The sequence below is a fragment of the Cariama cristata genome, unplaced genomic scaffold (assembly GCF_000690535.1).
Source record: "Cariama cristata isolate BGI_N322 unplaced genomic scaffold, ASM69053v1 scaffold11898, whole genome shotgun sequence".
NCBI lineage: Eukaryota > Metazoa > Chordata > Aves > Cariamiformes > Cariamidae > Cariama > Cariama cristata.
The window spans coordinates 5,226-27,632 of record NW_009630720.1 but is presented as its reverse complement, the minus strand read 5'-3'; the positions used below and the strand labels follow the sequence as shown (position 1 = coordinate 27,632).

The 22,407-nt window shown below is 42.1% G+C and overlaps 1 protein-coding gene across 1 annotated transcript; it reads right to left on the bottom strand.

Annotated features, from left to right (window-relative positions):
- Positions 1-976: 976 nt before the first annotated feature.
- On the bottom strand, positions 977-18,878 carry LANCL2 (LanC lantibiotic synthetase component C-like 2 (bacterial)). Its single transcript, XM_009705673.1, has 8 exons — positions 18,767-18,878; positions 15,763-15,970; positions 13,368-13,515; positions 12,613-12,759; positions 8,887-9,069; positions 6,592-6,768; positions 3,151-3,223; positions 977-1,411 (listed from the first exon to the last, which is right to left on the bottom strand). Exons 1-8 carry the CDS (start codon positions 18,825-18,827, stop codon positions 1,296-1,298), a joined length of 1,113 nt encoding a protein of 370 aa, XP_009703975.1. The 5' UTR covers positions 18,828-18,878; the 3' UTR covers positions 977-1,295.
- Positions 18,879-22,407: the final 3,529 nt, after the last annotated feature.

The window sequence follows — 22,407 nt, the reverse complement described above, 5'->3', positions numbered from 1 at the left end:
AGTACACTCGGAGTATGTCCCACTTCTCCTCCCACACCGGCGGCCCTGGAGACAGGTCTAGTATTTCACAAGCCCACCACACTACCAGGGGAAGCAAAGCACTAGCAGCACAGTTAAAACTAAAGGCAAAGGGCTTTTTCTGTTTGGATTTTAAGATGAAATAAACTTCAATTACAGCCTCTAGCAATGGTTTCCTGTTGCTCATTAATCTTCCGCAACCTCCACAAGCAGCTGGTATTTATCGCTCCTGTCATACTACATGGGCTAAATGCAGCGGGGCTGGGAGAGGGAGGGAAGGGCCCAGAACAAATCACGGCCGTGATTTGGAAGCAAAAGTCACCCCGAGTTACCAGCATGAGAAACTGCCCTGACGCCCTCCCTTACTCATTTGTATACTAGATGCTGCAGGAGAGGTTTATTTACAAGTCCACGTAGAGGAGAGAAGCACAGTTACACCATCCCTGCTCTGGTGTTGGTGGCAGCGGGAGGTCAGTATGGGTGATTCCACCTGCAGTTTAAGCTCATGCCGTGGGTTGGGGCTTTGCCGAGGTGGGGAGAAGCATCTCCACCCTGCTGTAAGTGCCTGACACACTCACCAGGTATCAAAGGGAACTTCTCTTTCAGGCTTTCAAAAAAAACCCTTCCACAACAGCAGCAAAAGACAAGTCAGGTCCCTTCCAACCTGCCAAGTTCCTGAAAATAAAAGATGTCCTCATATCTCTCCATCAAAAAAGGCTGATCTCCACCACCTTAGCTTTTAGGGAATGTGGAGAAAAATGCAGAAAAATATGAACATAAAACGTTTTTCATCTCTTTTTAAAGCTGCCGCGCTCACCGGTGAAGCTGGGGACTGTCCTGCAGCAAACTCTCTGGCATAAGGTGGAACTCTGGGTAACCACGCTGCAGAACGCGACGCTGCTGTTGTGAGTCATGCACAAAGGTACAGGATGGAGATTCACACAGAGACCAGCTTTTTGCTAACAACAAAAGACTCGAATCAACACACAACACCAATAAACATGCAGAGCATGTCAAAGACCTGAAGAAGACAAATACAACGGAAGAGAGAAAGTTCAAAACTTGATTTCTCTTCTCCTACATCTGAAGGTGTCACTTTAACAGAACTGAAATGTGGCTTCTCCCATTCATGCTCTAATGACTTCATGGTCCTTTGGGGCAGGGGGGGGTGCGAAAAGGGGTTTATCCATCCGTTGGTTCAGGGTCGAGTTGGTTCAGTATCAGAGGCACTAAACACTCTCATCTCTTTTGGCATAGTTTCCTTTCAAAACGATCTTTTAGCTGTCCTGTTCCACTTTGTTTTCCCTCTTTTGAGGTCCAAGTTCAAACGCTGGAAACTGGGAAGTCTCCGGTACTGAAATATCTGAGAGGAAGTGAATAGCTCCAGCCATGCCTAAAACATAACGAGAAAGAGATCATTGTGCACCTTTGACATTAAAATAGCACAGACCACAGCAAAGGCAACAGTGCCTGTTTGAACACCTCACTACAGCTGTTTTTTGAACAGGAGAACTTAGGGCCTACAGAAAGGCAAGTTCATCTGTACTTTGCCCAGGAAACCAAATTTCACTTGAAAAGATGAAAGGCAAGAACCAAGATCTCTCTGCTACTATCTTTTCAGCTGCAAAACCTTAATGCTAATTCAATTAAGAAAAAGTAAATCCCAATTTGGATTGTCCCTCAGAATTTGAGCAGCTCTTGCTTGTCATTTCACTGGTTAAAAAACAAAGGCAAAACTTTACTATACTTGTGATGTCTAGATTCATTTTTTTTGCTGTTCATAAAGAGAGTGCTTCAGGCTCTGGACGATAAGACCAGCATCACCTAATAAAACTCTTAGGGTGGCAGACAACAGAGGTACCCACAGCAGGAGGGTGTACAAACACAAGCTCAGTTTTATGATGAAGCTAAAATCCTATTTTGTCAACAGCTAAGCACATACAAAGGAACCTTCCTGAAATACAGCATCCGATGATGCAAATGAAACGATTAAGACAATCCCGTAAGGTGCACGTGCAACTTCCACTGAAAGTGTGCACGTACATGCAGAATCGGGCAACTTCACATACAATTTTGGCTACAAAAACTCTCCAAAATTAAGACTTCTTTGTCTTAAATTTGAGATTTCTAGGTTCTTCCAAAAATAAATAAATAAATAAATCACCAGCTAAAAAACTAAAATGAAAGCTGTACGTCAGCATTAAAGCACAATTGTTGGCACTACTTCACCTTCTCAACAAATTTCAAAGCTCTTATACAACAGATTGTATGCCTGCTTTTTTCCCCTCTACAACTGCATGCAAGGGAGCTCTCGGGAATAGGAATACTTCTACTTTGCTCCCTTAAACATTAAGAGAATAACCCTGTATTTAGAAGGGATGCACATAGCTACTGCTCTCTTGTGTTCACACCTTGGATTGGTTTCTTTGTGAAACAACCCTATTCGGTCTGCTGTAATTTCACATATTTGTGATGGGTGGCACACTAGGCTCGCTGTTCATGAAGCAGCAGCACTACTTTAAATCCTACTCGGGTCTGTAATTCCTTGCCCCTGCTTTTCTAAAATGTAAGGATGAGACAGGGAATAGAAAATAAACTACAAATAAATAAATAAATAAATAAAATACAAAGCTCTAAGAAAGTATTTAGGAACATCTTTGAACTTACAGAAAAGCCCCTACGAACTCTGCATTTCTTTTCTGCTCAAGTGATCTGGGTCCATGTTAAAACTCGCTTTGCCTTGCTTTAGTATTGCCGCAGACAAGGTCTAGTTCTGACAAGCCAGCAACTACTTTGAGAGCCCAAACCCACAGTTGCTCCTCTGCGACAGAACTGTTGCCCGAACTTCTGTTTGCTTTAAGCCAAGAGGCATCGGCACAGCAGAATTTTATTCAAGACTAACAGTGGCACTTGCTGAAATGCAATCAAAAGTAAAAGTCGCGATAGTGAATTATTTTGTCTTTTTCTCCCCCTGCCATCTTTTAGGCAGAGGTGGTAGCAGGGAGGGGTGTTTATTTTTAATAGTAGAGGAACCCATCAAAGATTTCCCAACTCCTGAGCATGTGCCAAAACTGCAAGGTTGCCCTTCTTTTCCTGTGTAATACAATATCACTTGTAACACCATCACTTTACCTTCAAAGAGAGAATAAGGTCGGTCAGGAATACGACATCCATGTGCACCATACTCCAAACACCATTCAGCAAACTGGGGGGAGAAAAATTATATTAAAAAAAAAAGATACTTTTTTAATAGGACTTTTAAATCCACGTTTAAATATCTGCATATCTTTAACAGGTACTAAATGCATACAGTGTAAGCAAAGACAAAACAGAACTCACTGTCTGAGATCAATTTGTCCTGCTTTGACCATGACAAGGCTGCGGTTAGGTTTTAGGATATGTATTTCCACAGCATGAGTTTCAGTTTCATAACAACCTAATTAGGTGGGCTGTACTTAACTTCTGGTTCCTGTAAATCAACCCTGCTACTTGTCAATAAGAAATGCTGCGAGAACAGATATATTCAGTTTCAAGGGCAAAATTTTTCTAATACTGCAATATCATTTTCTTAGCTGTGTTGGTGTTTAATTTAATCACGTGCTCAGGACTTAGGGTTGTTAATTGCGTTTTGATTTTCTTTCAGTTCTGTGCACCAATTTAGAGTATTAAATCTCCAGCTGCCATAACTTAGTTTTAATTATTTGCTCTCCCCAAGCCTTATGAAAAATTGTTATAAACATGGTTAGACAATTATGGTCATCAGTATTTTGTTGCAGAAGATGGAATACCATTAAAAAGAGTTAACAGTGTCTTTCTTGTGTTTGATCAAGACTGCTGCAGTAGCTACATTAGACGTACACGACTTATGAACCGCATCTGGATTAATTTAGTAGCAACCATCTATTTCTCCTTTATGGCTCCCCAGAGCATACAGGGGGCCACAAGTTCCCCTGGCATTTCTGTGCTTGGAAGCAAACCACTGCTTATTGAAAATACAGTGCAAAGATTCCTGCAAAGCAAAGAACTGAGAGGTCTCTCCCAGTTCCCCCTGTGATTTAGGCAACCTGCTAGCAACCAGATTATCCTGCTAACTAGAGGGTGCCCCAGCTCTGGAGCTGGAGCTATATGGGGTGTGAGCATGTCCCCAGAGCCATCAATCTGTTCCAACAGGAGAAGAAAGCGTGGCATCTCCTCCCTTCTTCTGCCCACTCGGTTCTGTTTAAATGTTGACTGGGGGATGGATTTTTCTTCTCTTGGTAGGGGTGTGTGCATGTGTGTGAATGTCTTGAGGAAATCCAGCAGAAAACCCACAAACACAAACATTGTGGTCCACACTGTTATGGAGAACCGATGAAATATTTTTGGGCCCCTCACGGGTATAAATCTTGAAACCAAGGTTTAATTCTCCATGTAGTCTTGTCTTATATGCGAGGACTGAACATGTTTATGGCATGTTTCTAAACTACCATCAATTGTTGCAACATCCACATCTTATTGCATACTAGCCTTTATTCTTACTGCCAGCCTGGGAACCGCAACAGAAGTTTAAAAAATGCACCCCGGGCTACTGAAGCACAACCCTCATTTACAAGTTCATAGCTCCAGCACAACTCACAGATCCAGTAAGCCACACTAATATCTTTGTTAAACCAAGGAGGGGGGGGAAGAAAAAAAGAAAGAAACATAAAGAAACATCTAGCAGGAAGACATCTGCCATTATTTGTCACATAGACTGGGCATGCTTGCCATCAGCAGTGGTTTCACCACAACACTGAGCAGCACAGGGCTCGGATGTTTTCTGTTGCCTGGAGCCCGGGATGCCACAGTCCCTTCTCTCCTCTCACAGGCAGGTCAGCGAGGAGCGGCTCAGCCTCCTGGGAGCCTGTCTGATAATGCTGAAAAGCTGTGAAGACGAAAGTGAGAAGCACAAACCAGGGGTCTCTGGAAGCCATGGCCTTTCAAGCTCTTCTGGTTCATTTGTGAAACAGTTTCACGGCTCCTGAGAGGTAACCGGGGACCCCTGGCCAGACTCCTTCCCCTGGGCCTCATGTTTTTGGTGTGAGCAAACCCCTCCCGGGAGGGAAGCCATCTAATTCTCTCAGTTACATGCCTTTAGGTACCAACATAACTGAACGCTTTCTTCCCTGCATGCTCTGGCTCAAAAAGAAAAGATTTCAAGAATGCCAGACAAGGAAATTCCCCTGTCTGTTTCAAGATTTCCCCTGCAAGAGCCCGAAGGGCCTGACTGAATGCTGGAGATGCTAAGAATGCAGAATGGCTGCAAATACACTGCCAGACCTGACTATGCTGGGCACCTCCAGCAAATAAGTCTTCGGCCACTGCGCCACATCTTCCTTCTCAAAGAGGTTTCAGGTATGTAACTGAGTCTCTTCCCTTTTTGGCTTTGAAATAGATATGCTTGCTTTTCTCTAGCTTGGTACAGAAGAATGTCAAGGGATCTTTTGGGCGAGAAATGCAGCACCAACAGGAGTTGCCAATGCTGCACAGAGCCACAGAAGATGTACCAGCATGGAGGATGAGGGAGAGCCGACAGCAACGCCTGCTTGGTGCTGCAGCTCACACGTCAGCAGTGGGTGAGTCCACACGTAACAGTCACACACGTGCCACAGGAGTGCTAGGGGTTTATTACATTCTCTAGGATGCAGGTATGACCACACGTGTCCTCACGCCGTGATACTGTGGTGAATGTGAGACAAGCAGCAACTTTTTAAAGCTCTGCTGGTGGAGGACAGGCTGACAGTGGAGATGAACACAACTGCTTTATCTATGGCCAGTGTTCATCTAAAAGCACCTAAGAAGTAACACATCAGATTTCTTATCACAACACTTTTAAAAAGGCCTCAGCTAAATAGCTATGTATGCAATATGAAACCTAACATCAGTGAATTAAGCTGAAAAAAACCCCAAAAAACCGAACGAAAATCAAACAAAATAGAAGTCTTATGAGATGAGGAAACAGAGGCAGAGAAAGCCTTCTGCCTTGGTAACTGCTAGCATACTCAGAGCTGGTGGCAGAACTTGGACAATTCCAGTGGAAAAATTCTGAGTGTGTCTTTCTCTGCAATTTGTATTAATGAAAAAAAAAAAATTCTAAGTGAGCAATTTAATAACTGCAATTCAGAGCTCTAAAAGCCCCAGACAGACACTAGTCTGAAAACAAATAATTACAAAAGACTACAAACAGTATTGCTCGAGGACGACAGTGGATGTCTCAATGGAATAATTAGCACCACATAACATTAGTCTGTTATTGTTCAGGCAGGCTGATTTTCAGAGTCTATTTTCTTCTGATACGTGTTTAGTCCCTCCCCTCTTACAGAACATTTGTGCGTTTCATGCTGTGTATTCAGATAGTGCATGCCCCACGTACACAGTTGAAGTCATCCAGTCAAAGTGCGAGTAAAAGGGAGAAAGTGACAGGACCCTGTTGTCCCAGCCAGCCGCACAGCCACCTCCAGCACCCAACAGCCTCCTCTGACCACAGTTTACTCTTGCATGGGTGTTATGACATGAAAGGGAACAGTAATTTTGTTGGGATGCTGCAGAGCTCACCTTGCAAGCTCGGTAGAGGTACTTTTTGTCCTGAGTTAGGTTATAGAGAGACAAGAAGGAGTAGCCATTGCCGGCAGTACCGTGGCAGATTCCGTATCCTTTTCTCAATAAACCTCTCTGCCAGATGACATCGCTACAATCCATAGCATCTTTCAAGTATTTATCCTCTTTAAAAGTCTGTGGAATAAAAACAGAGAATAAACACACATAAATTCAAGTACGAACGAAAACAAAAGGAAGTTGGACCTGAGAGATGTTCTGCTGGTGGTGTAGGGTTTTTCCATATACAATTTATTTTGAATTTTAATAATCCACTACATTCATCACAGACTTGCCTTTCTTTTTTTTACTAAGTTGTTTCTCCTTTCCCTGCATGGAAAGAGAAAGAACTTCCCAAGTTTTTGTTTCTGAAATCTAGACCCCAAATGAAGAAAACCTCAAGTTCAAGGCCCTTGGTTCTACAACCTATAATCTATCTGAAGGTTATGTGGTCCTTTTTTGCTTCTCCCCTCCATTCTCAAACCTCAACATCATTTGATTTGAAATACAGAAATGTAATTCTTGCCTTCAAGAAATGTAACACAGAATAATGGCCATCAAATTTCATCCTAAAGGGCTAGGTCCTGGTCTTCCTGAGCAATTCCTCCTGGTTACTCACTGTCTGCCTCCAATTCTGTGCCAAAAACGCACAAGAATATCTCTTGGCATAGCACAGGGCTCTTTTCTCTGGCACAAGTACAAGTAGGAACACTCCATTACCTTGATTAGTATTTGTATTAGAAATACTCAGAAGGACTAGCCAGTTTGGGCAACAGATCAATTTTGCAAAGATTATCGCAACTGAAGTGCATTTCAGACACAGAGAGCCCATCAAGAGACCAGAAAGCAAAAGCAAGTGGTTTAGCTGAACGACACCAGCCTTCCATCTTTATAAGGCTATTTTTTTGCTCTCCTTTGCCTAAGTCACTCTACAGACCAACAAGAAAGAAAGAAAAAAAGAGTAACTGATGCATTACTGTAGACTTAGTTCTTTAGAGATGGCATTCCCTGTCAGACTATTTAATAAGGTAGTAGAAGCAATTAACATGCAAAATCCTTAAATCCACGAGCTTGGTAAAGAAAGTCCTTCTCTCTGAACCGAGTTTGTCCGCTGCTTAGCTATAACATTTCAAATTAAGGCCTGGCAACAGCGTTTGATTTCCAGGACAAACACTGCTGTCTGTTATTGCAAGTCCCTGTGCTTGGTATGAAAGCATAGCCAGCAAAACATGCTCCAATTTTACTTATCGCCTCTTCAAAAAGCAGAATATGAAGAGTAGAAGAAAAGCATCATATGCCCTATCACCTTAAATGTAAAAAGAGGCCAGAAACAGAACTTGGTCCTATCCCTCTTACCTCTTGCAAAACATTTTGTGCTGGGGAAAGTATCACGTTGACAAAGAAGCGGGGTGGGGGGGGGGGGAAAAAAAAAAAAAAAAAAGAATGTCTGTAGTGTTAAGTCAACCTCCTATCACAGTCCAAAGAAAAAGCAACTGTGACTGCTGCTACATTCAGCAATGCCGTAAGAGATATACAGTTCACATTTCAGGTAGCAGCATGAGTAATCATTCCATAAACCAAAGCTGCTTTTCATCAGCCCACCCGGAGGCCGATCAGGGAATCTGCCAAGGAGGGCTGTCAAAAGCAAGAATCAATTTGCATGAATTTAATTAAATGGCATATTTTCAAATGTCATGCAAATCAGAAGCGCACAACACAACAGAGATAGCAAACCTAGTTAAGGATCGAGAAGACCAAACAGTAGGCTTGTGGTAGCTCAGCACTTACATTTATGCCTTAGAAGGGACCTGGGATCTTTGCTCTGACATTAAGTTCTCAAGAGCTATATCTTAATAAAGAAGTAATTTATGGAAGACATTCTTTGGCAAGACACATGAACCCACACTTTTGAAAACCAACATAATTCTTAAAACTCTTGGGATGAAGATTCAAAGAATTTAGGTCAATGTTCTCACACCCAGGGCTCTGATACCAAATTGTTTAATTACATGGCCCTTCTCCAAGAAAGCCTGAAGTCTAGTAACTACTAGCACCCTGAGAAGCAATTTTACCCACTTATTTCCTCTTTACAAACATACCTATGTAAGTATTCTGAGTTTTTAGGTGCCTAGTCTAGGGTTCTGGCTTGAAAGTCTAGATCTAGACAGACGTAAAATGCAACCCTTACAAACTAACAGGCCTGCATACAGGTCTCTGTGTAAAAACAGAGGTCTATATGAACACAGAATGATTCACCTTATAAGCTTGCATGAGCATGTGGATGACTCCGGGGGCACCATGGCACCAGTGAACCAGTCGGTCAGTCTCATTGCTCAGCGACGATGGGTAATTCCCAGATCTGAACTTTTTATGACGCACATAGTCAATGCTTGGCTTCACCAGCTCTGCCAGGGTCTCCTGGTCCACATTTGCAATTGGCTAAAGGAAACATTAAAAAAAAACACCAAACACCATCAAAAACATAAACAGAAGTAGTAACAAATTGTGTGTAACACTGAATTCTATGATCTATTTTCAAGTATCCTACATATGTGCCCTTGATCCAAATACTTTGAATTACTTCATACAAATTTAATTAATGTCTGCTTACAATACCCTTGTGAAGAGCATTTTTACAGCTACCACAGAGACAAAGAAATTGGGGCACCAAGTTGTTACCTGTCTTACTGGAGGTGACATAGAAAGACTATGGAAGAACTGAGAAGAGAATATGGATTTCAAGACTCCCAGGCCTCTCTTTATACCTTAAAATAGAGAGAACGCTTCCAGGAGAAAGATGGTTTTATAGCTATGTTGCTCATAATACTCACTTAAAACACAACTGGTAACACATTTTGTTTTAAAAATAACTAACGTAGACAAACCTGTCCTATTTCCCAATAAATGAAGAGTGTATGTAGTGCCTTACCTGGCAAAGGTTTATGAAGGTTAAAGTTTTCCATCATAAACAAAACTCCCTGAAGCTACGGGCTATAAATCTGCATTTCCAATTTCAGAAGCAACAGCTAGTTCTCCGGGTAGCTAAACTTTGCACTACAAACTCATCCTTATGATTGCTCTTGTGAATTTTCTTTCTCATTTCTTCTATTTGGTTCACATCCTTGTCAAAAGGAGATTATATACATCAACCTGCACGGTCCCTGTAAGTAAAGGTTTAGAAGCCGAGTATCTGTTGGGTCTGCAGTTGTTCTTTGTTGGCATTCCCTCCTCTACCAGCCCATTTTACAGTATTTTCATAACAGAGCTCTCTCTCAGTCTACATGATTTCTGGAATTCCTGCAAGCTGTGGGAACAACTGCAGAAATTGAAGCCTACAGGAGCCTAATAACTGAGCTGATTTTTTAAAATAACTTGTCTTTGTTGCTGACTTGATGTCATACAATGTCATTGTTTCCCACCAGCTCCAGCACATTTGCATTCAACAGGTGAGCCCACTGCTACAATTGACAGTCTTACAGCCAAATGAAGGAAGACTTTCAATAGCTGTATTTTCAGTAATCTGAAAAAAACAAAAGCCTCTACTTCACCTCAGCCACAAAAGCTTTGATGGACATCAAGCAAACTCAACCTTTGCACTTTTCTGAGTGGAACAGAAACCTTCATGCTGCTATTCAGAAGTACACCTGAATACAGATCCAACTTATCATGAAGAACGCCCTGATCAGAGCTGATCGGCCCTCACTCAGGTGATGATCTGTGGGGTAGGCAGGCTCTGGGGGAAGCTTTGTTTCGGGGCTCTGATTTCATGCTGCACCCCTGCTGCAAAAGGCAAAGCGGTTGGGCACCAGTAATAAATGCTTTCAGTCTTGAGCTGTGCAAGGCAAGGCAAGCCCAGCCCAGCCCGTCTGTCCTTGGGAGGTAAAACCAACAAGGGCAGAGCTCTTAAAAAAACTTCCTTGTTTTTCTGTGCTTCTGTGAGGATCTGAGTACAAGGGAGTTCTTCGTTCAAGCTGCTGAGGTTCCCAGCACCTACTTCCAACAGCAAAAAAGTAACCTACAGGTATGTGTCCTGACTCTCTGGCCAAGAGCAATGATGCACAAACAGATGTGTTTGCCTCAGGGTTAGTGAAAGGTGCTAGGATTAGAGATTCCCTAGCTAGCACTTCAGAATTCCCCCTGTACCTCCTGGATGAGTTATTTAACACTGCTGAGCTCTTACTCTTCCAGTAGTCTTCTGTAAATAAATCCAGCAACACATGTTTCCTTGTAAAGGTGTTGTACAGAAATGATCATCAGTGACCTTCACATCTTGGCTGCTATGTTGGCTGCCTTTTTTTTTGTTTTGTTATCAAACAAAACCACTCAACAAACTATCTCCTGAATTCTTTGCTGAAAATATAGAATTCTCCTCATTTGGCGTGGGAGGGATGGGGAAAGGATGGAGTCCGATATGCCACCTTCTTCTGCAGCGGATGACTCAACTCTGCATGACTCACAATATTTAATGTACAGTGAAAAGACAGTAATCTAATGCTGCATAAACAATGGCTTTGTGGTAATTCTTAAAAGCAGCAATTATATATAAAGGAAAAGATAGTTACAATTTTAACATGTAGACAGAGTAGCTTCTGCTTAAGCCAAAAAGCACTGTGCAATTTTCTGCTATCAGCCCTGAATAGTAAATGAAGGATGGAGCCTTTACAGAGGCTCAGAAAATCTAGCAGAGCCAGGGAAGGAAAAATGGAAGCCAGGAAGATGAGGGAAGCGGAAGGGGGTGGACCACCTTGTTGAAGAAAGCAGGAAGTGAAGATAAGGGCAGAGTAAATCAGAGCAGCCTAAGGCCCCAGTGAGACGGTCTCTGCAGAAAATGGCTGTAGTGAGGATAAGACATGCCCCAAGGTAGCAGGGCAGTAGCCACTTCCACAGTAAAGTCAGCCACTTTAGCCTGAGCTACTGGTGGAAGTGGTGTGAGCTAATCTGAAACAGATGGGGCGAAGTCACAGCATTATTTGCAAACGAGGAACAGCTGAGCAGTGGCAACACAAAATACCAGTTCAGTCACTTCTGCAGTGAACATCTGTACACAGCTTCAGGCTCGGAGGACGTACAGTCTTTCCACTTGCCTGAAGGAAGTCATTCTGCATGAGCTGGTAAGAAAAGGAAGATTTACAAAGACGCACAGACTGGCAGCACCTTTACAAACCAGAAACAGGTACAATACAAATTTTGCAGCTCTATGGCCAGTATAATTTGGAAAAAGAGCCTTAAGATTCATTATTGTACAGCAGAAATAAGATATACAGGTCTGTTTTGAAAAACACCATAATCCTGTTGAAGAATCTCAGAGCAGGGGGGGATGGATTTACAGAAGAGAGGAATCTCACTCAGGACAACAGAAAGAGGAGAGCAGGGGTTATAAATGCACTAAGGAACATCAGCTTTTTGGGGGAGAGATAAGGGGGATAAGGAAGAGGAAGAACAACTAAACAATAAAAGCATACTGAAGGCTAATGTGTGATTAAGGATAGTCTTCCAAAAGCTTCAAGACAAAGGTAAAAAAAAAAGTAATCGCAGAAGAGAGGAAGGGCATGGAAGGCAGGAGGCACCAGCAGCGCACTCGTTGAAAAACAGCAAAAAATTGAAGAGTGATGGATGGCGAGTAAGTGAACATTCAGCTGGTCTAACTGCAGGCACCAGAAGAAGTAAGTATGAGGATGAGGGAAGGCATCTCACTGTCTCTGTTGAGGATAGGATATTTCGGCTCCTGGAACGCCGGTGCTCTAAACCACAACTCAAGGGTTATTTCACTCTAATGCAAGGATACCCGAGTCACAGTTTTCTTCTGCTACCAGGGCCGAAGCTAGTGTCTCTGCACAGTTTTGTGCTGCAGAATCTAACTCCAAATTGTGAGACCCTGACCCAGCACAATACAGCACATGCATGAAACCTGAAGATAAGATCCTCCAATGCAAAACAAGAAATCACTGGTGTTTCATCCCAGCCCACAGAAGATGCTTTTACCTGCATGAGCATGTAATAGATCCCAGCCACTCCGTGTGCCGCTCCAACGTACTGCTTCCTGTGCCACTGGTACAACAGAGGACAACGGTCTGTTTTCCGCTCCTCCTTTGAAAAGTTTTTCCCCGACTCAATAATAGCATCTATTACCTATGAAAGAGAACACACCCCTTCCATCTGTCTCACTTTAATTCAGAGGATTTTGCTTTGTCATGACTAAAACCACAGTAAAGAATAAGCCACAATAAACAGTGACAGGACAACAATATTCAATTCATTTAGACTTGAGTGTTGAGGTAGAAATGGAATTTTTCCCAAATGATGGAATTGCTTATATTTCTAAAGAGTAGAAATTTAATATATAAATATTTCTAATCACTTTTTTCCAGGCCTGCCTGCTCTGGTTCTGGTATCTGCAGAACAGTCGTGCATCTTCCCCACACACAATTCTCCTTTTCACTTAAAGACTTCCACAGATTTTTTCATGACAACTTCTCATCCCCAAATGCTCCAGAACTAGTTCCATATTAGATCCATTTCCATAGTCAGTCATGGACCCATGTGCACTGGCCTGACTCAGTCCCAGCTGGGCAACAGGGAAAGGGGGAAGAGACTGGAGGGACTGAGGAGACTGAGTTCCCAGTTCTACATCCCTTTTCTCTCCAGCATCCCTCTCTTAAGACCCTGAATTATGCAAAGGAGTGATTCCAGTTCAACCTCACTGATGCTCTGGCACTGGAGAGACAAAAGTATCTCACCTCTTTGATAAGAGATTGTGGGATAGTGTCCGGACCGATTTCAGTATTCAGGTACAGCAAGGCATATAGATAACCTGCTCTGCCATAAAGCAGCTCATCTGGAAGTTCAGCATCTGTGCTTATGACTGTCCTTTGGAGCTGTAACAACCTGCATCAGACAAGGAAGGTGGGGAGAGAGAGCATCTTCTCTAGAGACCATACTGAACTATGTATTGTACACACCATCAATCAAACCAGAAGCAGAATGAGTGCTGAAGCCCCTTCAGACATCCCCAGTTCAGCTGGCTGCCAGGTTTGCACCCAGGAGCCATGCGTGCCTGCCATCCCCGACAGACAGGCAACCCTGAGCCAGAGCCAGCAGAGTATTAGTGCAACTAGCAGGTTTCTGTGCAGACAGAAACAGATGTATGGGTGCAGGGCCGGGGCTGGAGGAGGCTTGAGAGCTGCTCCAACAAATAGGGAAACCTCCTGGAGCCTCTGGGAATTTCACCTTAGCAAGGACCCTTCATTGTAGATGTTTAAGAGGGGAACAACCAAAACCAAACAAAAAACCCCAATACCACCATTCAGCATCCCCCCTCCCTAGACAACATGTCGTCTCAAATGCTTAGCAGCTCAATTTTGAAAAGGGCGCTGCTATTATTCACAAGTCTTTTGCTTGCCTTTAGCAATGGAAAAAAAACAACCAACCTTGGGCTGGCCATCACAACTCTCATTTTCTGCAAAGAGACTCCCTGCTATCACTCCACCAGTATGCGTTAGCACTAAGGCGGAGCAGAGAGATGTTTTCCTGCCTACTCCCTCCCTGTCTCTTCCTATCTTTTTTGATTAAATTGGCAATTACATGAAACCATGGAGATGATCACATTTTAAAATGGGGGAAGGGGCAAGACAATCTGGATTAAGACCAAATTCAATTCCCAGATTCCCCCAGCCACTATTACTCGGCAGAAACGTTAGCGTTAACATCACGCCAGAGGAAAAACACTGACCCTAATGGCTTGTTTATGCTGTCACTGCTTAATATGAGGCAAAAGCCACACCAAAAAAAAAAAAAAAAAAAAAAAAAGTTCTATATTATCATTCTTTTCTTGGAACTATGCTTTGGACTTAGAATTAAATTATTTTCTTTTAAACTGTCCACTGTTAATCCTACAACTAGACAGCTATAAGATAAAAAGTTAAAAGTGCAATCATAGAGTGCAATCATAGATTACATTTTCACATCTATAATGTAGCACTCCACTGGTGTCATGAATATATTTGTAAACAAAAAAGGAAGAAAAGAAACAAACAATCAAACTAACCTCCCTTTCAGTCCTCCTCCTAGAAATGACTTTGCAAGCAGAGGCGAGACTAAAAGATTTATTGCTAATCTCGTTTTGCTATACTCGTGCTTCATGCCTTACAGCAACACTGCTCTCCTAGCTGCATCCAAAATGACATGCCCAAGTTTACTGCTAGTTCTAAAACCAACCCCCCCCCTCCCCAAACCTACCATCCATTTCAAAACTGAAATATTCATTCAGGAACAGCAGCAGAGATTAATCACACTAGGATTCTATATCAGAAAGAGACCAATTATATTTCCAAATATAAACCAGAATGGAGATGAGGACATAAGGCTAGTCCACAAATTCTGCCAGCCTAAGGTATGCTGCTGGACTGCTAGCAGGTGGATTGCGGGTGCCGAATGCAAACCCCACAGGGCTCCACTGCTTCCAGCCCTCCCTGGGAGAGCAATCGGCTCCGTACCAGCAAAGGGACAGTCAGTTCTCCAGGGAAGCTCTACATCTAAATGGGATTTCTCAAGACATTTGTGACATTTAGATTACTTTGAAAAAGGGCTGGAATTCTTTCAGGCTACCCTTCATATGCCCTGACCTAATTAAAGTCCTTGCCTTTAACGATTCAGCAAATACTTCCTCTTTGTTTTATTAAATCTTTGTTACATATCAATCCGATGTACCATGTTTCTGTCTGGATGTCTCCAGATCCCTGCAGCGTACATGTTTTGTAATGAATCTACAATTAAGACCCACTCTTTACAGGAAGCATCACATACTGCACAAGCACTACATACTGCCAACGACAAGCATGCGGCTTCTGTTAAATGTCACTTCAATGTGACAAAAATCAAAACATGCATGCACTACAGATATGCCCAGGACATCCTGTCCTTACAGTGATACAGAACTCAAGATAACCCACTAAATATGAATCAAGTGTAAGCCAGCTTTAATAAAGATAAAGCCTATTTTGTATTCTTCTACTGAAAAAGTACCAGGGGAGAAAGCATCTCCCTTTTTTAATCCTGTCCTCCACTTGCTAGCGTTCCTGAACCAATGCTCTCTACAAAAGAAGGGCATAGCTTTTTCTACCATCAACCACTTACCTGGCAACACATTCTTTAGATTCACTGTCATTTTTCAGCTTGTGATAAACCACTGCACCCACTGCCAGTGGCCCAGCATCACCACAGAGGAAAGTAACTCTTCTGCCATTCAGATTGCGAAGGATTCTCTTCACATAATCAAGAGATCGCTGCAAATGGCTCTGGTTTTTCGTGACTCGGTACAGCTGCAGATATAAGAGGGCAATACCTGGAACAACCACATGAAAAAGACAGTTTCATTTACTTTTCCTTCTAAGTATATCATATTCCCCTCTTTAGTGCCTCTGAACCAGTAACTCAAATGCGAACAGGTATTTGGGCAATTAAAACATGTCAGTCGAGGGTCCTAGCTTATGCAATGGGAAGGCATCAGGCCATCTATTTTGATTACATTTCAGTTTGGATTGTGACAAAAGTAAAAAAAAAAAAAAAAAAAAAAATTCAGACTGAAGCCCAATGGTAGACTAACAATTTGCAGAGAATGAAGAAAACTGATGACACAGGCATTAGTGCTTGGTGAAGAAATCACTGAAGATTCAAAAACTTGGGCTAACAAGCATGTATATGACCAAGTACATTGACTGTACATTGCTCATCTATTATATGCAAGAAGTGACTGACTTTCCATTTGATTTGTAAAAGGATCTTTTGGTGAGTTTTTGGATTCGACTTGCCAAGTTCTTTATAATCCTTAAATGTATTTCACAACAAGATTATGAGCTTCTACAAGTTAAGCTGGTTTGTAAAAGCCAGAAAGCAAACAAGTCCTCAGAGAATGCCTGAAGGTAATATCAAGCTTCACTCCATTAAACTCATTACATAGTTTTCCATTAAAACAAAACAAAACCAAACCTTAAAAATTGCAACAAGGCAGACTGAAGAAAGTGAAACATCCATCTAAGTGCATGTTTATTGGCCAACTGCAACCACACAGGTCCAGATGCAAAACATTTACCTCCAGACCATACTGTACCTCTAACTGGTTTCTGAACAAGGAGAGCACTCTCCTGAGCCACAACAAAAGCCGAGCACACACAAGGCCCAATTAGCTCCACGGAGAGGCTACCTGAGGAGTGCAAGAACAGCACCACAAGAGTGCTGGTACATCCTTAGATGCTCTCTGGGCTGGCTTTGAACAGGCCTTCCTAGATGAGTCCAAGAGCAGAGCTGCAGAGCTTGGTTAGCCCAATTCAGTGACACGGCAGCTTGTGGGCTATTTACCGGCATTTCTGTAACCCTTTTTTATGCTGCAACAAATATGTAGATATCTAGACTTGATCAAAGGATGATCAGAAAAGTAGCCATGAGGTCCAGTTCATCCAATCCTTCCTTGTACTTAAAAGCTCCCTTAAAATGGCTCCTCCAAGATGTTCAGCACATACAAAGACTACTTGTATAAACAAGATGGACTCTAACGTGAGTCCTATGATTGTTACATGCCAACAATACATGCTCCAAGATTTTAAAGATGTTTCACAAAGTGCAAGCCAATGCTCAGGACCGCACTGCCCTAAGATTTGTCTAGACTTGGTACATAAGAAGCAGGGCAGTTTTCAGCATTGCTTTTACCTTCTGATTTGCACACTAGCAAAATGCTGCAAGGAGCAAATTTGGGGAGAACATATTTTCACTAAGTATTTTAAAAGCCAGATCATTGACATTTTTTTATTCAGAGACATTTCCACGTGAGCCTTGAGAGAAGTTTACAACTTGGAATAGATATAGTTAGCGATCCATCTACAGGATGGAAAAACCCCACTCTCATTAGACTGCGTTACTTGTTCATCTGTATTCTTGTTTCAGCTAATGACGGCTGTGTTACTTTTAGCTTATGACTCATTTTCAGCATGCCTTGGTTTATCAGCCATAACTTCAGTTGTCAGTCGCAGTGTCAGAACACATTTGTAATGTCAGCGCCAGAGAGCCCACCACTGGAGATCTTCAGCACTCAGCAGCCACTCACTTTGAGACCTCGACACACATCTACCTTTTAAGTCCGAGTTGTCTAAAGTTTCCCCACCCATCCACCCACAGCACCATCTGTACCAAAACATCAAGAAGCAAGCAAAGAAATTTTACCCTTTCATTGCCAGAATTAAGTCTGAGCATGAGTAAAGCCTGGAGAGTTTTTCCAAGCCGCTCCTCCTCGCAACACAAAGATAAAAGAATAGATCTCTTCAGGGCACATTTCAAACATTCTGTGCTAAAAGCATGAGCTAGACAGAGCAGGAATAGAATATGCCATTGTAATAGCAAAGTGACACTTAAGAGGCCTAGATGGAAAAGCGTTTTGGCAGCTTGAAGAGCAGTGGCTGGATCAGGCTTGACAACTGCAGGCTCTGCCTCAAGGATCAGAAGGACTCATTCACATTTGGACAGCGTAAGTGATGCAATGCTAAATGTACGACGGTGCCTAGCAATAACCAGTGCTTGCACATGCCTGTTTATCTTCATGAACCTCACAATCTTGTGACCCCACCTCCATACTCCCTCTCCTCACATGTTCATTTTACCATTTTTGTACAGACAGAACAAGCACAGCCAAACTATCCATATTCCAGATTTTAAGGCTCCAAGCTCCTGGGCACAGAACACCTTGCCCCCACTTAACCTCTCCCCAATGATGAGAAGATGTTCTTACGATTAGAAAACTGCTCACTCAGAGTCAGTTGAACAGAATAAGGTGAAAATAACTTATTTTAAGAAAACCTTACAGAAACAAGAGGTAAGCCCAAAGAAAGAGCAGCCTGAGAAAATCCACTCCTCCTGCAAGACAAAGATGTCCATATACAAAAGCCAATCATCTCTCTGTAACTTTGTCTCCTGAAGTCAATGGAAGTCATTCCAGACAGTAGTGAACAAGGGTCCACAGTTAAAAGAAACCAACTCACACAAATGTCTGTATCACAGTATCTCCTGTGAGAAGATCAGAACCTTCTCCTGTGAATAAACCCAATTACACCATTTAACAAAACACACTTCTTTCAAATTCTAGCTTTCTCACCAGTCCAGCCAGTATAGGCAGAGCAGTCATGTGGATCTGCCGTCTTTAGCCCTTCCTCCATTTGTTGCAGAAGGTCCTTGATTTTTGCCTGGATCCGTTTTGAGAACCGAGCACTGACCTGAAAACAGGAGACAGGAGAAAGGGAACGAGTCAGAAAAGGAAAGAATCCAAGAATGCAAACTGTCTGCTCCACTTTCTTGTTTGGAAAAAAAACCCACCAAGCCCAACCACAAAACCAAAAAGGAAAACAAAAAATAACTAGGGAATAAATACTACATACAGCAAGCAGCAGTGTCAATGTGGTTCATCTTAAGTGTGTCCCATGTAACACATTCTCATTACACATTAGAGTCAGTTACTAGTATCTACATTGGACAAAAAGTATCTGGGGATGCTTTAAAGTCACATGAAGAGCAGCTATGGACACTGTGACAATATGTAATTATATGTTGCCTCTTATCTCAGGCTTTTAATAGAGTAAGCAAAGCTTCTCTGAGCAGAGTAAAAAGTGAACAGAAGCAAACGGAAGATAACCATCCGCTGCATGGCCAGTACTCCATTCCGGGTCCTGGTACCAAGATCAAACATGTCACAGTGAACCTCCAAGCCCTGTGTTACAGGTACTTGCTCTCATCCCAAGGTTCCTGCACATCCTTTGTGGCACTATGGAAGAAATAGTTAAAGGAAAATAAATGCTTATATTTGAGACAATCAAGTCAAAGTCAAGCCATTATCTTTAATGATCTGCTCAATCACCTCACCCATGATGTATTCACATTTTCTTCTTAAATCCAAGACTTTTTTTGATGTCCCAGTTTGTGATTGCCACACAGAAGGCAAGTCGCCTAAAGGCCCTTCCACCTGCTTCCTGTTCTCTCCTCTACCCTCCAAATATATTAGGATTGACATGCTTTATCATGAGAGAAGCTTGTTAAATGCAGTGACGTATTAAAGAACAACTACCTGAAAGAAAGAGCTAGACACAAAGAGGGCAAGTAAAAGTAGCTCAGCAGCTTCTGTTCATGCATGAAGGTGGAAAAACAAATCTTTGATTTTACAGGTTGCTTGCTTTTACTTTTGACCAAGAAAAGCTTCCATAGATGCTATATATGAAATATAACAGAGGACACTTTACTCTTGCCAACATTTCTCTCTCATTAAGCATACTGTATGGGAAGATACATTACTGATTATTCCCTTAAGCCTACAGAACATGGAAATAGTCAATTAACTAGAATTTATTGCCCTATTCACTTTTTAAGAGTATTCATGAAGTCCCTTCACAGGATGATTCTACATTTGAGTGGGAGCATCAGGAACAACAACCAAAAACATTTGTGTTTTTTTTCTTTTTATTAAACAGTATCACTTATTGATCAGCTTTTCCTCTTAATACATTTATTAAAAACTATTTCATATATTTAAACAGAGCTTAAGAGCAAGGTTTACTTATAGCACAATTTATCTACAACAGAGCTAGAGAAGAAGAAACAGGAAAAAAAAAAATCTTCCCTTCCTGGGCTATAGGAAAAGCTTTATCATTATAAGATAATTGCATAATTCTGACAAAACAGCGATGTACACAAACCTTGTGCCACCCCAAAATATTTCCTGAATGTGTTCTCCATCATCTACAGAACGCCCCAGGCATATACCACTTGCCATCCATATCTTAGTTATTCAGGAACAGCCAGAAGAGAAACTCTCTAGGGATACGGAAGCCAGCAGAGCTTCCCCACCTCCCAAATCAAGAGCCACAGCACAGTGGTCATCAGAAAAATGGCATTACGCAGTTTGGCTACTTGTCAGCTTACACTGAGAATAAGCTACTGTTTTCTGAATAGTGCTTGATCTCCTTCCACCTCTTGCATTACATCTCATGTCGCACACATAGCACTCTAGGAAGGAGCTGGATCCCCCTTAACCTTCTCCAGTAACTCTAGAAATAGCACCCAAACACAGTAAGCATCTGATGCCTGTTACTCTTTGGCCTTAATATTGCATTAAGTGTGATTATGTTAAGAAACTGTACCACGCACCCACAACATCCCCCCGCCCCCGGCGCCTTTTGACTAGTTCAGTGAAGTCTCAACACAAAGCAAAACCCTTCCCAAGGGCTGGGCTTCTCTCCTCCAAAAGACAGCTATGCCAATGCTAAGGCATATGGTGAAACAGCGTGAGGATATCCACGTGGATGCATCCAGGCATAGCACTCAGCTGCTCTGACAAGAGTGAACTAAGGTTTCAGACTCCCGGATTATTTACCTACTGCATGTCACGAGCAGGCTGGTTATCTTTTTGTTCTGACAATACACCTGCTGTTACCAAATCGGGATATTTTTTATCAAACACCAGATCAAATCATCTAGAGGCAGGAGGGGAGTACTAGGACATCAGGACACCTGGGTTTTGCTTTGAAACCTCGGTCCCATACAAGTAATTTAGCTCAGGTTGGCATATCCCTTGCTCTAAAATGGGAATTGTAACTTACCTATCTTGATTCAGTCCTTGGAAAAACATAGAAGAAGGGGTTTTTTTAATTATTATTATTATTTATCAGCCCAAATAAAGCTACTTCCAAGCTTATGACCGGCAACCAAGTTTTCCCCAGCTACCTACTCCTCCACCACTACCTCTTCTTTTTTGGTTGGTCCGAAGCTTTAACAACCGAGCACTGTCACTGTTCATTTGATAAGATTCCACTATAACAGATGCTTACATGCACTATAATAAATTAATTACATAAAGAAATGAATGTTGAAAGGTGGCTTTAGAAGATTTAGAAACCTCCTTCAAGGAATCTTATGGCAGCGTTACAGCTGAGCACAAAGCACACTAATTCGTGTTGAGCGCAGATTGATTTTCATGAGAAGCATATTCATTTCACGAGGATGATTCCAGCTGGCATTCAGCCTTTTCTGCAGGTGACTCGTGTTACTCCTGTAGCAACAAACAAAAACCAGGAAGGCTGACCTCTGATATCCAATATCACATTTACTCCTGGTTCACAACAGACTGGGTGGTAACGGGAGCTGAAGAGCATCTTTAACTAGAAAAGGCTCTCTCCAGGAATTCAACTGCTGCATTACTCCTCTGCTGCTGCAGGAAGAACAACCACTATCATTCCAACCACTGCTCGAGTTTTACATCAGCAAAACACAAAAAAATGAGAGCTCATTCCCCATTATAACCAACAGAACCCCGCACCATATTATTATGGTTAACAAGAAAGCCTCATTATCAGCATGAAACAAAAGTAGTGCAGAAAAATACAAATATGTTGGTTTAGTAAATGAATTGTTTTGTGATTTATTTGAACCATATCACTTTTTCCATTGCAGTGAGGCAGTAGGCAAAGCTACATCCCAATCCAAAGCCTTTTAAAACCAACAAAAATGTAAGGAATGTAAGTGTATATGTAACATCACTCACCTTTAGCACTAATGACATGGTGTCCAAATTATGCTGTCCTTGCCAGCAACATCCGTTTCCCCTATCTGCTCTCTCTTATTTGTAGGGCTCCTAAAAAGAACTTAAATCATCTCCTTTTGTAAACCCAGCACTAAAACTACACACACACGTTACAAAAAACACACCATGACGCAAATAAAAATCTCCTAAAAGAAGGGCACATTTCACTT

Excerpts from the sequence above, each read along its gene's own strand:
- LANCL2 (XM_009705673.1), bottom strand. The coding sequence starts at position 18,827 with ATGGAGGAAGGGCTAAAGACGGCAGATCCACATGACTGCTCTGCCTAT. Across the intron at positions 13,516-15,762 it reads TCTAAAGAATGTGTTGCCAG|GTTGTTACAGCTCCAAAGGA; the intron begins GTAAGTGGTTGA and ends TGTCTGATGCAG. Across the intron at positions 3,224-6,591 it reads ACCTCTACCGAGCTTGCAAG|TTTGCTGAATGGTGTTTGGA; the intron begins GTGAGCTCTGCA and ends TTCTCCCCCCAG.